The following is a 16,683-nucleotide window of genomic DNA, read 5'->3' as shown; positions in this document are numbered from 1 at the left end:
TTGGCTCTGCCTATTGCTTCATCGCATTGGCAACTCATATTCATCCTGGAGTCAATCCTGACTCCAAGATCCCTCTCTGCCTTTGTGCTGCGGAGAGGGTCAGCCTCTAACCTATAACCATAATGCTGGTTCCCTCTCCCCAGATGCAGCACTCTGTACTTGTCCTTGTTGAACCGCATCCTGTTCAGATTCACCCACTTCTCTAACCTATCCAGGTCTGCTTGGATGCGGTCCCTGCCTGCCGGTGTATTCACTTTACCCCACAGCTTGGTGTCATCAGCAAACTTGAACAAGCAAAATAAGTTTGAATGATCACAATGGTCTGTCTGACCTTATGTAGCAGTGCACTGGATGTACCTGCTCCTTTAAGGGAGCTAGCAGCCTGTGAGGCTGCTTCCAGGTGGTGCAGGGAGCTGATGAGGCACATAACCGGAGGAGAGCTCAGGCTGGCTCTGAGCCAGTCCGGGGGTTCTCTCCCTGGCAGCTATAGGGGAAGGAGCTCCTGTCCAGGACAGTGCCATCCAGGGATGCTTGACTGCCTGCTTTGCTACCTACAAGAATAGGAAGGCTCGGGGAGCATACAGAAGCCCAGGCTGGGAGGTATGCCAATATAAGGGGTAGAGGGCTTCTTCCCCTTGTGGTGTTTATGTTGTAGCCCAGGGGCTTATGATTTGAGTTACAGTTTTGTACCAGTGGTTTGGGTTGGGACTATAAGGGGCAGTTCCAGAAGTCCCATTAGTGCCCTGGAGCATGCAGTACCCTTGAGCCCTGCCAGGAGCAGGTTCAAGGCCTAAGCAGCTGTCAAACCCAGAGTGGGCATGAGTGCAAGGCCCCAGGGGCCCAGCACACAGAGGGTGCCAGAGACCATGCTCAAAAGGGCCAAACATCAGATGGTAACTTCCATGAGGCTTGGGGCATAGTACAAGGAAGGTTAAAGAGCCATGCAAGGAGCCCGTAAGGCAATCCGTGCCCAGCAGGGGCACAGGCAGGCTGAGAAGGCCTGCTGGTCTGGGGGTGCAGGACTATTATTGAGAGGACTCATGGAAAGCCCAGTGAGGACTGACTCAGACTCGAGTAGAGCCCACAGGCAGCCTTCCTTTTTTAAACTTTATTAAAATCAAGGCATGGTAGGTGAGATCCAATAGGACTGCAGTCAAGCCGAAGCCAGGGAGGGGCTGCACAGCCACTAGGGGGCATCATGGCTGCCCTGTAAACACAGATCTTGCTATACCTTATAATTTCTGACTTCTGAAATCTTCTAACCTATAGTTTTCATCCACCTGCCTTCAGCACTCCATTTTTTCTGTCCTCTTCTTGAATCCAGCTCTTTTCCTACGTTTCAAATAGTCTGAATCCCTCTCTCAGAATCTGACATTCACTACAAAAATGGGAAGACTGACTAGATTAGTCTGTTATTTTTAACACATTTCTGGATTACATAAATTAATGAAAAACTACACTGTCTTGTGGGTACACCTTGATTGAAGAAAGGCTAAGGGACATCACTCTGACAAATGCACCCTTACTGAGGTGTTAGGTAGGCAGCAGCAGTTCTTATCTGTTGCTCTCTGGTAGAAGCTACAGCCATCAAGGCACTAAACATCTGGACTTGGTCTGCCCTTTAGATTCTGTCTCAGTGCTCTAAAGGGGGAGGGTAGGTCTTGGGCAGCCTCCACTCCTCCATACTCTTGCCTAGGTGTACACGTCAAGAATTTTAGTGTGATGGTCATGGACCTCTTACACGTACACCATGATCCCGAGGATTGATGGTTGCCTATAAAACACTATCCTAAAATGCCAGATGGTGATTTTTCCTAGTCCATAATAGCTACTTGTACTCTTGGCGCTGCACCGGTATTCGAAGCTAATACTGAATCCAAGCAGATAAAAAATCATAATCATATTTTCATTACTATCATTCTCCTGATACATAATGATTAAACTATTATGAAGAAGCTGCCAATTAATTCCAATGTTTACCACAAGACAGTAAAACAAAGGAATTAAATATTTAAGACTGTCAGTTCAACAAGTTAAAAATTATGCAGACCACTGGTAAAATGGACTACCTCCATTTTGATTTTTCCCCTTTCTTGATTGAGGAGTCATAGATCAACATCATTCTTTATTATGAAACTAATCACACTTTAACTGTATCTTAGGCAACACATAGGGTTTAAAAGACTAAAAACAAAACACTGCCCCTTAAAGAAAGGGGTTTTTTTTCCATTTAAGCAAAGAAGGAAAAAGAAAAAGTGGTATCCTTGGACTATCCTTACAAACTCTAACTTTCACAATATCTCTATCATAATACTGAGCTCACCCTACTTCACTAATACAATTTTTTAAATTTAAGTTGTTCAGCTATACAGTAACAATAAAAAGAACACGTCACCATGTCTTTCCCAACATCGGAGGGAAAAAATGGATTTTTCCACTGCTATACCTGTTACCAGGATGGCATACGATTGAAATAGAATAGGATTTGGAAAAAAAGAAAAGCCTCGAAGGAGCTGGTCCACACTATGAAAAAGCTTGTGAATCCCACTACAAACTAAGTGTCAGAGCAATCTTTATCTTTACTCTGCTGAAATAACAAAAGCAAACTCGAGGGAAAAAAACTAATAACGTTAAAGACTCACATGGCAGGCCCTGGGTAAGCCACACTTGGGCCCCAGCCTCTGCTGGTGCTGCAAGATGCTGGGTGGGTAGGCTAGGCTGCTTCTGCCCAGCATCCTCTACAGTGCCTAAGAGATACAGTCCTGGCTGCTGGCCACTACCCAGCAGCAGAGGCTGGGTCCAAGCACAGCTCGCCCAGTACCTGTGGGGAAAGACTCCATCTCTCAGGCTGTCACATGGAGCCTGGCGGTCAGGGTGGCTTCTGCCCAGTGGTGCCAAGAGGTCAGAGCATACACCATGATGTAGATGTACTGGTTAGATACTGCTCTCCAAGCTGCCTGGCTGCATTCCTGGCCATGTATACGCTGCAGCTGCATGCATGCACGCAACATTTATCGGTGACATTATAAGCCCCTGGCCAAAAAAAACTGATTGCCAATAATGTTAATTTTCCTTTTATCAGTGCCAATCCGATATGGACTGATATATCGGTGCACCTCTATCATAAATCGCCTGAATTTTTCATATATAAACTGACCAATGGAAAACTATAATGGCTGGTGCTTGTTCATGTTTGTTCCATGTCGGGTGTCAGCAAATTTTAGTCTACTGGCCAGCTCTGGCCCGCGAAACAATTTAATCTGGCCTGGGGAGCTGAGATTGTGGCAGCAAGGGGAATCTCCAGTAGTATTTAGCAGCAACTGGACTGGAAACACTGGTCTGCCTCCTGACAGAACTTTATTGATTCAGCTCACCACTGCTGAAAAGTTGCTGACCCCTTTCTCTATGCTTACACCGTGTGTTGTTCCCTTTGCTTTTATTTTCTCCTCCAAATTATGGACTTAATCATGGTCTACAGCCTACATTTGGACTTTGATGTTTCTTATTGTAACAAGTGACTTCAGTATGTGACAATCAGATTACCCTGCAAGGCCTTAGTTGCTCCCTTCCACCAAGGGGAAAAATCAAGCAAGTGAATCTAGCATACTTCTATTTTTTTGGCTTGACTGTAAGTTCCAATTCCCCAAGTAACAAGCCAACTTTTCCAGCCTGAACTATCAGTACCTAATCATAAAGACATAAGCTATAAAGTTGCTTAAAATAACAGAAATAACACTTTGTACATTCCCTGTTTTTATTAAAAATTGAAGTGGAAAGGTTCAAGGTTAGGAAAAATATGAAGTGCATTACATAAAATGCAACTGATCAATAAAATATGACTTCTCTATGCCAAATTTTAAATAAATGCCTTGTATACTAAGGGATTCAGAACATTATTCTAAAGAACAATCTTTCAAAAAAATCCAACTTTAATTGGAATGAAGGATGCTCAGCATCTCTGAAAATAAGCATCTCTTAAGTAATTAACCTAAGATGTCCATAACTTAAAAACTTGGCCCTGTATCTGTAAGCTGGGCCCCGTAAATTCTGCAGCCATGAAATAAGCAAAACGTCAAATATGGTTAGAAAGAAATCACATCTTTAACACAAAGCAATTTGAGAAATATGCCTGAAGCAATATTTGAAAAATGTGTGAAACACCATTCATCTCAGTCAGGAGTCCATGGACTCCGTGATTCTCAGACTTTGGTTCCATCAGAGATAGCAACATTAAACATTTTTTGACTCTGGCTGTGGCAATGTGCTGCCACCAGAAGCCAAATATATTGCTTTCTGCCTCTCTGCCTGTACCTGCTTCATGCTCCCCAAATTTTCCCACAAAGGAAGTAGTATTGGATTATACTGCATACTCTCTGCGCAATTTCATGAAGCCAAGAAACAGAGATATTAAGCTTGGGACAGAGTTGGTAACTGAAAATCTGAAGGAACTAGTAAGGTGAACTGCTGAGCTAACCTGAGCAGCCAAGACCTAAGAAACTGAGGAGATGGGCCACTAAAACTCCCCCGACTTCCTGGTATTTGTGGAAAAGGATGTTTTCAGCCATGCCACATGGCCAGCATTGAGAATGGCTAGGGGGTCAAGCTGCCTGATGGTCACAGTGAAAAATCATCCATCAATAAAAATAATAATGCAAATAATCACTGTGAAATTTTACATCAGTATATATTTGTAATCACAAGCACAGTCTTGTGTGTTTGAAATATGAAAAAGGCAGGGCATTTCATGAAAATAAATTGTTTAATAATGTCACAGAATCTATAGCTTCTTGCTGCAGCATGAAAGGGGTCTTCTTGAATGGTTTGATAATTTTGTGCAGAACTTGGACTTCTGTGTTTAATTAATTTTTGGAAAAGAAATGAGTGCTTTAATACTTCTGCATAACACAACAGCAATATGCATAACTTATGCAAAACTTTGCACAAGTCATCCAAGGATTTCTAAGTATATTATATTATAATATAAAGGTCAGGCTTTATAATAATCAATAAACAAATGCGTGTATAACAGGCAACTTTTATTTTTTAATCATTATCTTAAAATGTTTTTAAAAAAACATTCTACTGAAGCTGTTACATTAATTTCCTACATTTCAAGCAAAGATATACAACAAACAGAGAGGACGGAATGAAAAGCAACTAAATGCCTTTAACTATACATCTAAGGGGAAACCTGTAAGGAGTGTACAAAGGCAATAATATTACACTTTCCCACTAAAAGTGAGAGGTAATGTGTTCCACATTTCAAAGCAAGCCAAATCAGAGGCATGTTACCTTGGCTTGTGCACTAAGATTACGCACTTAAGAACTATTTTATCAATATATCTTACATAGCATCTTTACGGTTCTACCCTAAAAAAAGATATCTCAACAGATATCAGGAAGTAGAAACATATTTCAGATGTATCATCTGAAAATAGTTTGATTGTCTTTAAATCTCCAGCCACTCACCATGTTATGTCCTACACAAGGAAAGTATTAAGGGATCAGAGACAGAGTAAACACTGAGTTCACATTGGACACCTTGTTGGTTGGAAAAAATCATGTACTGTATGCTGTAACTCTGACAGCAGGTATTAAAGGTCAGTTCACTATTCACTCAGATAAAAGTAGTTATGTGACTGGAACCTTCAGGAATGAACATGAAACATTACAAGCTTAATTTTTCATATGTACAATACAAAAGGATATTTAAAACATAGCCTTGTTTTGGAGTCCAAATCATAAATTGTTTTCAAAAGAGAAGATAACCCCATAACTTAAGTGGCAAAGTAGAGCTGTAATCCAAGGAGATAAGCAAACTGATACATCCCACATCAGTAGAACCTGGATTGCATTTAAGACATTTGTGAAGCACTCTGATTTGTTACCATGGTTTTTTTTTCCTGGGGTTTTCCTCAAATGCTGCTCACTGTTTAGTTTCAAAAGGGATGTTACAGTGCTTTGGGGTGTGGCCTGTGATGCAAATCTAAAAGCGTAAATCAGGCAAGATACCCAGTGAAAAGAAAAGGGAGTTTAAAAGAAGTTTTCCTCAAGTGTGAATTTCAGACTTCTGTTCAGTCTCTCACTCCATGCCTAGACATCTACAGTAGCTTCAGAATTACAGCCAACCAAACTCTTCCAACATGTTCAAAGCACAGTGATTGGATGTGATGGATTCTTAAATGAAGAGGGACTTCCTTCCGAACAAAAAACACCGTAAAAACTAACCACCACCAAATAATCATGCATTTTGCTTTATTTTGTTAATTTTTTTCTTTATACTCTCATCTTTTTCTCCCCCCATCTAATGTACATTTAGGTACCATGGAAACAATACTATCAGTGGCAAGAGCGGACATGCGTAATAGTCACAGCTGCAAGTAACATTTCACAACTACACAGAATGAATTTTAATTTTAAAAGTGCTTTAAAAGATAATAGAGAATATTTATTGCCATGTGTGTTTGCAAATGTGCACACACACACTATTTAGAAGGTAACATTTCTGAATATACAAACTGAGTCAACATAAATCCTTCAACGACTGTAAAAATTAACCTTTTATCTCACTTCTTGGTAATAAGTTCTGCCCATGGTCATTTAGTGCTTGATCCAAGACTCACTGAAGTCAATAGATGACTTTCCATTAACTTCAGCAGACTTTATGCAAGATAGTTGATCCATTTAATAATACTAATTACTTCAATTTGAGAGGTCTGATTTGATTGCATACCTTGTTCCCATTGCCCTTCTATGCTAACAAAGGAATATTTTAACTCTGTGTATCCTGAGAGAGTATCCAGAGACAGTCTCATTCCCCATCAGCTCTTTGGGGCTGCAGAATCAGAGAGGAAAGGGACAGGTGTGGGATGTATGCAACTCAACTCAGACAAGTGGGCTGAGGAGAAATGATCGAGCAGTAGAGAGAGAGAAATGGTGATCTGTTCAGACCCTAATATAGGGGAGAACTTCCACTGAACTTTTCTTCAGTTCTGCAAAGGAAGTTGGTTCACCTGTTTTATGTTGTTTGTCTGGAAGGAAAACCTTCACTCTAAGAAGGAAAATAAAACACTGGAACAAGTTACCCAGAGAGGTGGTGGAAGTTCCATCCTTGGAGGTTTTCAAAACCTGGCTAGACAAAGCTTTGGCTGGGATGATCTAGTTGGGGATGGTCCTGCTTTGAGCAGGGGGCTGGACTAGATGACCTTCTGAAGTCCTTTCCAACCCTAGCTTTCTATGAGTATGAAATCACTTGCCTAATATTGAGTCATTTTTCTGCATTAGTATCAAGTTTTCCCACCATGTAGTTTCTTACTATTGTTTGTATTACAGTAGAGGTCACAGTCAAGATGTATGTCCTAATGTGCACTGTACAAACATATAAAAAGACATTCCCTGCCCCGAAGAACATACAGTCTGATTACATGAAACAGACAAGGGAAAGGAGAAAAGGAATACTGTCATCCTTATATTGTAGATGAAAATAAGCCACAGTGAGATTAAATGACTAGCCCAATAGTCACACAGTAACTCTATGGCAGAACCAGGAATTAAATCTACATTTCCAAGACCAAGTCCAGAGAATGGGCCCCACAACCATCATTAATGTTTATCATATAGCATGCGGGTGTTTTAAAATTTTGCCCTTGGGTTCTTACAAAAAAGATCTTCCCTTCCTGCAGCAGAGGATCAGATCTATTTTTTATGCTACTTTTTACATCTTTGAGCCATATGTCAATACAAGCAAGTTGACATGGCTGTAATGTAGGAACTTCTGCTGTAGCTGCTCAGACTAAGTAAGAGATTTCTTGTTCTGTTTTTCATCTTGCTGCATGTGTTCCAAATCATTTTGACTGAACTTACAGTTCTTGGCATGTGTTTTCTATTTGACCTGAGACGCATCCAAGGTAGACAGAGTATTCTTTTAGTTCTTTAAAGATACTTTTCTATATACTAATTTTGGTTTAGTTATGTGACCATTAGACCTGTTTTTATTTTCTTTAGGTTTCATGCTTTCTAGCTTTCATAGCCCATATTCTCTGCTAGTTTTTAAAGATTGCATAGTGTTTATGAGTAGAACTAAGCCACATATTTCAACACTGTTAAAACTTTCTTCCTGTGAGCCAGATTCAGTATATAGAACAGCAGATCTCAACCAGGGCACTGCTAATTTCAGAAAAGTTATGGAGAAGTGTATTAAATATAAAGAAGTTAAGAATGACTGCTTTAGAACATTTTCTAGAGAATAAAAATCATGACGACTTTTGAAAGAGTGACTCCCCGCAACATTTTCTTAATTTCAATCAGATACAAGTCTTAACTTCAATTTATAGGAAAACTCAAAACTATATATTTGTTTTCTACTTGAGTTTTTTTAAATAAACTGAGATTTTTAAAGTCACCTCTAAAGGCATGAACTAAAGATCAAGACTGAAATCCTTCCCCTGTCGATATCAAGAGCCAAACTCTACTGCAACAGAATTCCATACCAAAGATTTTGAATCAACATGGAGGGGCTTCAGTAAAGCATAACTCTGCAACCACTTCAGATAAAGAACCTCCTCCTTGTTAATCATCAGAAAAGAATTAGAAAGAGAGTGACATGTTAGACTTATCAACTTTAATGGCTTCCAGTAAACAAAGATTCATCTACTATTTGATCAAAATAATCTTTACTACAAATATGATCACTTAATCTTACTAAAAATAAAATTTAAAATAAGATAGTTACCAGTTGATGGAATTCAGAATCTCTAGGAGTCAGATATGGAAGCCAGCTTTCTCCAATTTCTTCAAGTAGCTTTTGTTTCTGTTTAAAAAAAACCAAACAAACCATATATTATAACAAAAATTAGGCCAAGGAAACAAACAGTATTTAAATAGTAAAACAACTGTATTAAGAACATAAAAGCATAGAATACTAGTTCTCTCTCTAGACACAATCGAAAAATCCATCTTCCAATAAACAGGAGCAAGTGGATATAAATTTACCTCAGTGGGGTTTTGCCAACAGATTTTTAGTCAGCAGTTTCAGAATACTAAATTATATTTCCCTTCATTCTCCCTTAGAATACACTCCTTACCACACCAGTAAACATCTACTGATGTTCAAGTTCTGGAAGACCTCTATCTGGCTTACACCTTGATCTCATTTTTATTGTTTTCTTTATCTTATGCTTCAACTTTTGCATCTCATGATTCCCGTGTCATCCAGCTGTGCTCTAGACAGTGCTGAAGTAGACATCAGCCTATATGTTCAACATAGTCTCTGGCTTCTAAAATCAAAAGGGAAGAGGAAATACTCTCTGTACCTCATCATCAATCCAACCTTCCAGCCTGACCACACACAGACCAAGCTTCAGCCTTTTGAAACAAACAGCTACAACTCTGGCTGATGGGTAACAGTCATTTATGCAGGAGATTGCTGTGAAAAGGAGGGGTTATTTTTAACTGTCATCTTTTACTATTTTTGTTTGTATTTGGTTGGAAAAACGTCTTTGGTAGAACTAATACCTTTGTGAGAACGCTGAGAATGCTCTGGTTGTACTCTAGTAATGTTCCCATTATTGTAAAAACCCCCAGAAAAACTGGGTTTTAAATCTGCAATTTTCTTCCATGCCTACCTTATTAAAATAGGAAGTCGATACCTACTGCGCAATGTTTATGGCAGTAAAGCCTTAGACAAGGGGTGGCCAAGATAAACGCTGCAGTCTGAGAGCTGTCACACTGCAGCCCACTGTCTTGCTGCCAGATTCCAAGACCTCTAAATCCAGGGGTTGGATCCAAAGCATGGAGTCATGCCCTCTAGCCTTTGGGGCCAGAAAGGAGAAGCAGAGGCTGTCACAGCTCTGAGAGCTGCACCAATTCATCTGGATTATTTCCAGCCCTGAAAGACAGATGGCATGGCTTCATATTTTGTATCTAGCCTGCAGACAGGCCCTGTGCTCCAGATCCAACCTGACCCCACACCACTCATCCATGGGGCTGGATGAGTTGGGTACCCCTGCCTTAAACCAATGGTTTTCAAACTTCCTAACGTCATAGAACCCCTTTGTATCACTGACTGACACAAGAGCCAGGCAACCCAGGTTGGCAATAGTGGTGCATCACCTCCCAGGCCACAGTGCCATTACCCCCAATCTTTTTGCAGAACCCCTAATGACCTATTGTAGAGCCCCAGGGCTCCATGGAACACAGTCTGAAAACAACTGCCTTAGTCCATTAGAGAGGACTAGCCACAGGGCTTCCAAAGCTATAATTCACAAACCGTAACAGAGATAGACACATTCAATCAAGTTGCTCAAATACACCTCCACCTAAACAGGAGAACTATGGGTGTGCAATATTCTGTTTTACATTCTAGACAAATATTTCCTTTGGCTTTTCCAGGACAACTCATCTTATCTGTACTTAGTTTTACTTAAGTGACTGTCTTCTCTGGTACTATCCATATCTTTAGTCATTAACAAACAACTAATAAAAATGGTAATTAGAGGTAATTTAGGGGGAAAAAATTAGAATAGATGTTAGCTGTACACTAAGAAGATTAATCACATATATATACTTTTAAATAAACTTTTCTTTTATATGTTTTCCAACTTACAAACATGAAAAAGATTTAAGAATTTTTTGCCAGAATCACAATATTTGTGTGTGAAGAGTAAATATGTTTATATTCCACATTTGACATAGCACTATTTTAAAGTTATGACTAAAACCCCCATTGAAATAATCTCCAAAGGAAAAAAAAAAGAAAAAACAAAGTTAGTAGTGAATTCATAAAATCAAAAGAAAAGACCTACTAAATATTTTATCATCTAGCGCACCCGCTTGCTAATACTAGGTTATTCCTTACATCTCGACAGTACTTTGTCAAGTCTGAATTGTAAACAGCCCAGTTCATATTTTCACCAGCTCCCTATTAAGATATTTTACCCGCTAAAAGGCCACATTATCAAGCAAATTTTACTAATATCCAGATACACTTCATTTATTTTTTTTAATAAACTCCAAGTTTCCATGTTCAGCATGATATCCTAAATAAATCTTTCCTCCTTCTTGTCTTTGTCACCTGAAAAGAATTAAAATAATACACAGATCAAACCCTGCACTTATAATGGACAAGACAAACAGAAGTATTAGGAACCCACATCTACTACTGAAGGATACAGCATCCAGGGTTTCAAAAGTAAGGAAAAAAGTATATTCTTAAATTTCAGAAGAAAAGTGGGATGCTGAAGTATTATAGTTATGAGGTCAGTCAGTCAATCATATCCAAAAGCAGGTAGCATGAACTAATACATCACCACTCACAAACCTCCCTTGTTGATCTTAACTAGACTGACAAGAACAGCATTGAAATTTACAAAGTAGAAATGTACTCTGATCTCTCAGAGTCTATAGTTTTCTTTGGGGACACATTATAAATTGACATTGAACCATTGGTGAAACCAAGCAAAATGTAACTTTAGATTAAGTTGGCAGACAACAGCATGTTAGTGCGCTGCATATTCCCAAACAGCAATTCTTTTATATTACAAAAGAAAAAGAAAAGAGGCAAGTTATGTTAGCATTTTTATTTCACCAAAATTAATTAAAACACTAGGCTGCCTTTGCTAATTTTAAAACAAACGTATAATTAATTTCTTGTCTGCATATAAAGTAAAAGAATCTTAAATTGAAAAAATGTAATCTTTCAAAACACAGGCTAGCAAATGAAAGAAAGAAGGAGAAAAAAATCCCTGACAATTTCTTTGTCAAACGCCAGCCTGCTGGCAAAGCACACAACATTAAAATGCACTCTTGAGTGTAGGTAGTACTAGCTCACACTTGATTGTCAGATCTGGCTAAGTGCTGCTCCTCAGTTTGATGTACAGACAAATACACACAGCTGGGTGGTATAACACACTGCTCTTCTCATATACAAGAAGCTGTCACACGCATGTCAAATACATCAAGCTACTCACAAATTCCTCCAAAAAATAAAAAAGGGAAAAATCAAAGACCTAGCTATACTAGCTAGATGTAATCTAAGGACTGTTACATGTGTGTTGTATTTAGAGTCACCTCAACAGTTACAGTTAAGGGCATAAATATCTTACAAAAAACTGTCTTTATTTGAAAGTTATATCACATATGGCTAAGTGGTTTACAGAGACACTTTTTCTTATGTTTTAAAAATGTTTGTAATTAATAGGACCATATAAAAACTACATTAATATCTAGTTTCCAATACAATTGTTCATTCAAACTGGCTTTCTTGCAGAAATGTGGATCATTTCCTGCTTATATGCACCACTATCATCACAACAACATTCACATGCACAGTTCTAGAAATTTACATGCACTGAACTAGCAGCTGCAGAGATAAGAGTAGATCTCTAACTATGCATTAAGTTCATGGGCTGCTGGGAATTTTACGACATATTATTAAGGAAAAAGGCAATTATGTCTAATAACTTTTACTGGACCAACTGTACAGCTGGAATCGAGTTAGACAAATTTAGAATGCAAGACATCTTCAGGACTGACGAGAACAAGCCAAGCACAGCATACTCCTGAAGAAGAATGTCTCGCATTCCAAACTTTTCCAACTCTATCCCAAATATACAGTTGGTCCAAAAAAACTTATCACCCTGAGAAATCCTGGCCTCTAACAATTTCTGGACCATCATGTCTACATCATCACTTTTACACTACCATATTATTAAGGGAAAGAGGTGTAGGTCTCAGTACTGGATTAAATGCCAGAAACATTTACTTTCTCATTCCAGTTCTAAAATTTGGAATTACCCAGTTTTGTGTGCATGAATTACAAACTGCTGTTGTCCTGTAGTAGGTGACCCTAGAGATGAGAAGGAACCTCCTGTCATCAGTGAAGCCAGCCATCTTTAGTTGGAATGATACAAGCTTGTTTTTCCATACAGCTTCCTACATGCAATTCCTTCATGTAGATCCATTTACTAGTGACACGTTGGCGAGGTAGCCATTAATAAAATTAAGTGCCATGATAATACATGAAAACCTTCTCCATCAATACATTGGCATTTCTTGTCAGCAGGGACAGTAACTGGCACAGAATAATTCCATTACAGAGCTGGAGGTATAACAGAAGGGCAGCAAGTGCATCGTTTGAATTCATGTGCCACAATACACTACTCATGGTTTGTTGTTTCTAAGCCAAATAGTTGAAGGGAGAGATAGCACTTAAAGAATAATGCTATTCTTTAAGAAATGGAAGGAGGAGGAACTGTAGAATTAAGGAATGGTCAGTCTGATGCTGATAACTGGGAAGATTATGGAGCAGGTCACCAACGAATCTACGTATAAGCAGGTAAAAGAAAAAGTAGTTGATTAGGAACAGCCAACATGAATTAAGAGCAAGTTTACCAACTTAATTTCCTTCTACAACAGAATAACAGGCTTTGTTGATAAGAGCAATGAATGATATACCTTGACCATAGCAAGATTTTTGGTCAGTCTCCTACAACATTCCTATTAGTAAGCTAAGGAAATACAGTCTAGATGAAACAAGTGTAAAATAGATACATCAGTGGTTGGATCATCAGTGGCTTAGTATCTAATTGGCAAGAAACATAAGTGGAGTTCCGTAGAGGCCTTGCATTCAGTACTACTTACTATGTTCATTAATGGATTTGAAGAATAGTAGTAAACACTAAGCAAATTTAAAGATGACACCAAGTTGGATGGAGTTGTAGATACTCTGGAGAGCTGGATTAGGATTCAGAATTAGTATTACCTAGATATACTGGATAAATTGTGCAACTAAAACTAAGCAAATTATATTCAATATGAAGTGCAAAGGCCTGCACCTCGGACAGAACCATCACATGCAGAAAGGAGGTACTAGAAAACAACTAGGTAGGCTGCAGTACAGAAAAAGAACCTGAGGGTGATAGTGGACCACAAATTGAATATAAACCAAATGTATGCTCTTGTTGGGGGGGTGGGAAACAGGCAATAGCATGCTGAGCTATAGCAATGGAAGTGTTGCTTGCAAGTCCAGAGAAGCCATCCACACTATTCGGCTTTGGTAAGGCCCCTCACCTGGAGTAGTAGGCCTAGTTTTGGACTCTACACTTCAAAACAAATGTGGACAAACTGAAAAGAGTCGATTTGAGAGCAACAAAAATAGTTTGAGGTCTAGGAAACGTGACTTATGAGAAAAGATTGAAAGAACTGGGTTATATACTCAGTCCGGGTAAAAGACAACTGACGGGGATTTGATAACAGTCTTCAAATAGCTGACAAATGGTTAGAAGGAGGATTGCGGTAAGCTATTTTCCGTGGCTACAGGGAACAGGAAGGAGAATAACATTTTTAAATTGCAAGAAGGGAAATTGTTTCAAACAAAACCATAAAGAAAAGCCAGAAGTTTCAGACCAACATCCTGGTATGAATCAATGTGGTAGATCATTAGTTAGACACGCAGAATCATATGGATTTTAAAAATCATAAAACAGTATTGAAAATGTAAAGAAGCACAAGTTGAATTTTCTAGCATAGCATGATGTATGTTTCACTCAGCAAAGAAAAGACATTTGGTCACACAAATAAGTTCACTGATGTCAATGCAAGCAGGATTTGCCTCTTAAAATAGCCTTGGGGCGTTCTCCTTCCTTGCTTTTTTCACATATGCAGGAGGCTGCTAAAGGAAAATGCCAATTTCACTACAGCAAGGCATCTCTTTGGACCTGGAGCAACGTCATATATGCATGTAAAAGTCAGCCACGCACTTCCAAAATGTAGCCAAACATAACACTGCCTCCTAAATGTTTAGATCTGTTGGCTTTTAGCTATACAAGTACCACAGATTATACCAAGTCACAAAGCCAAGCCAGAATATAACATTTGGAAAATACAGGAGAACCAAAGACTGCGACGCTGGTGTCATCAGGAAGGCTTTGGCTTCCGAGACCATGGTCCACTCTTTGGAGGGAGAGAGGCAGTGAGCTGCTGGGAAGGGATGGCTTCCACCTCTTTCCACTGGGGAGGAGGCTCTTCTCAGCCAGATTGGAGGACCTGCTCCACCAGGCTTTAAACTGAGGGGGACTACTGCCACTACTGGCCCACTGAGCAACCCTTGCAAAGCTAGCAGGCCAAGGCACTTAAGGGAGCCCACCCTTGCCCCAGCCCTGGAATGAACTGTAGGCAAGGCAAGGGCCCCCAATGGGACACTTGCGTGCCTATACACAAATGCCAGAAGCTTGAGGAATGAACAGGAGGAACTTGTCCTCCTGCTAAACACAAATAACTCTGATGTCATAGGGATAACAGCGACCTGGTGGGACTCCACCCATGACTGAACCACAGGTATAGATGGCTATACCTTGTACAGGAGGGATCAAGTGGACAAAAGGGGTGGGGGTGTAGCTGTCTATGTCAAAGAAAGCTACGCGTCCCTGCAAGCCACCATTGACGCCCAGGGTGGACAACTGAAGACCCTCTGGGTTAAAATCCATGGGGAACACGGCACAGGGGATACAATGGTGGGAGTCTATTACAGACTTCCTACCCAAAAATCAAGAGCTTGACCAGGAATACGCCAGGGAATTGGCTGAGGCCTCATGATCCTGGTACATGATTGTCATGGGAGACTTCAACTACCCAGACATCCTGTGGGAAGAACGCTCAGCCAAATCCAAGTGGTCGCAAAGCTTCCGTAAAGCTGGCAAGTCAGTCAGCAATACAGAAGTCCTTGACTTCAGGAAAGCTGACTTTGACAAACTCAGGAGGCTTGTCGGTGAGACCCTAAAGGGACTACAACCCCAAGGAGAGGGGAGACCAGGAAGAGTGGTTGCTCCTCAAGGGAGCAATCCTGGATGCACAAGCTAAGGCAATTCCGTCTTGAAGGAAAGACAGCAAAAGGACACAGCAGCCCCCTTGGCTCAGCAAGCAACTAGTGGACCTCCTACACCTAAAAAGACAGACCTACAAAGAATGGAGGATGGGCTCCACCTCCAAGGAGGAATATTCTGCACTGGTCCAGACCTGCAGGGAGCGAACCAGGAAAGCCAAGGCTGCGACAGAACTCCAACTGGCTACGAGTATCAAGGATAATAAAAAGTCCGTTTTTAGATATGTGGGGAGTCGGAGGGAAAGCAAGGGCAATATTGGACCCCTGCTAAACCACACAGGACAACTGACAACCGATGCCCATGAAAAAGCCAACCTACCAAATGGGTACTCTGCATCGGTCTTTCACCAGTCCCATTGGACGCCCCTGCACATTATGGGACAGGGAGGCCCGGGTGAGGGAGGTTCCTTGCCCTCCATCAATGCTGACCTCATGAAGAAACACCTTGAGAGGCTGGACACCTTCAAGTCAGCTGGCCCTGATAGTCTACACCCCAGGGTACTCAACGAGTTGGTTAGCATCATAGCTCAGCCCCTGGCACGGATCTTCGACAACTCCTGGCACTCTGGTGAAGTGCCTGAAGACTGGAAGAAGGCCAATTTAGTCCCTATCTTCAAGAAAGTGAGGAAAGTGGATCCGGCAAACTACGGGCCCATCAGCCTGACCTCTATTCTGCGGAAGGTCTTGGAAAAGATTGTCAAAGAGGCCATCCTTAACAGACTGGCCGATGGCAACATCCTGAGGGATAGCCAGCATGGGTTTGCTGTGGGAAGGTCTTGCTTGACCAATCTCATTTCCTTTTACGA

At 40.4% G+C, this 16,683-nt stretch overlaps 1 protein-coding gene across 5 annotated transcripts in view; it reads right to left on the bottom strand.

The window, feature by feature from the left end:
- Positions 1-16,683, bottom strand: part of FTO (FTO, alpha-ketoglutarate dependent dioxygenase) — a 491,290-nt gene that overhangs the window by 383,533 nt on the left and 91,074 nt on the right. For all 5 annotated transcript variants that reach the window (XR_002095427.1, XM_019505724.1, XM_019505721.1 and 2 more), the window contains exon 2: positions 8,732-8,809. Coding sequence is in view for 4 of the 5 variants with exons in the window: in XM_019505724.1 (XP_019361269.1) it covers positions 8,732-8,809 (78 nt within the window). In the remaining variant the exon portion in view is untranslated. The remainder of the gene's footprint in view (positions 1-8,731; positions 8,810-16,683) is intronic.

Source organism: Gavialis gangeticus, unplaced genomic scaffold, assembly GCF_001723915.1.
Source record: "Gavialis gangeticus isolate Ggan-Ray unplaced genomic scaffold, GavGan_comp1, whole genome shotgun sequence".
Classification (NCBI taxonomy): domain Eukaryota; kingdom Metazoa; phylum Chordata; order Crocodylia; family Gavialidae; genus Gavialis; species Gavialis gangeticus.
Note: the sequence above shows the minus strand (reverse complement) of the source record. Positions and strands in the feature narration are given on the sequence as shown.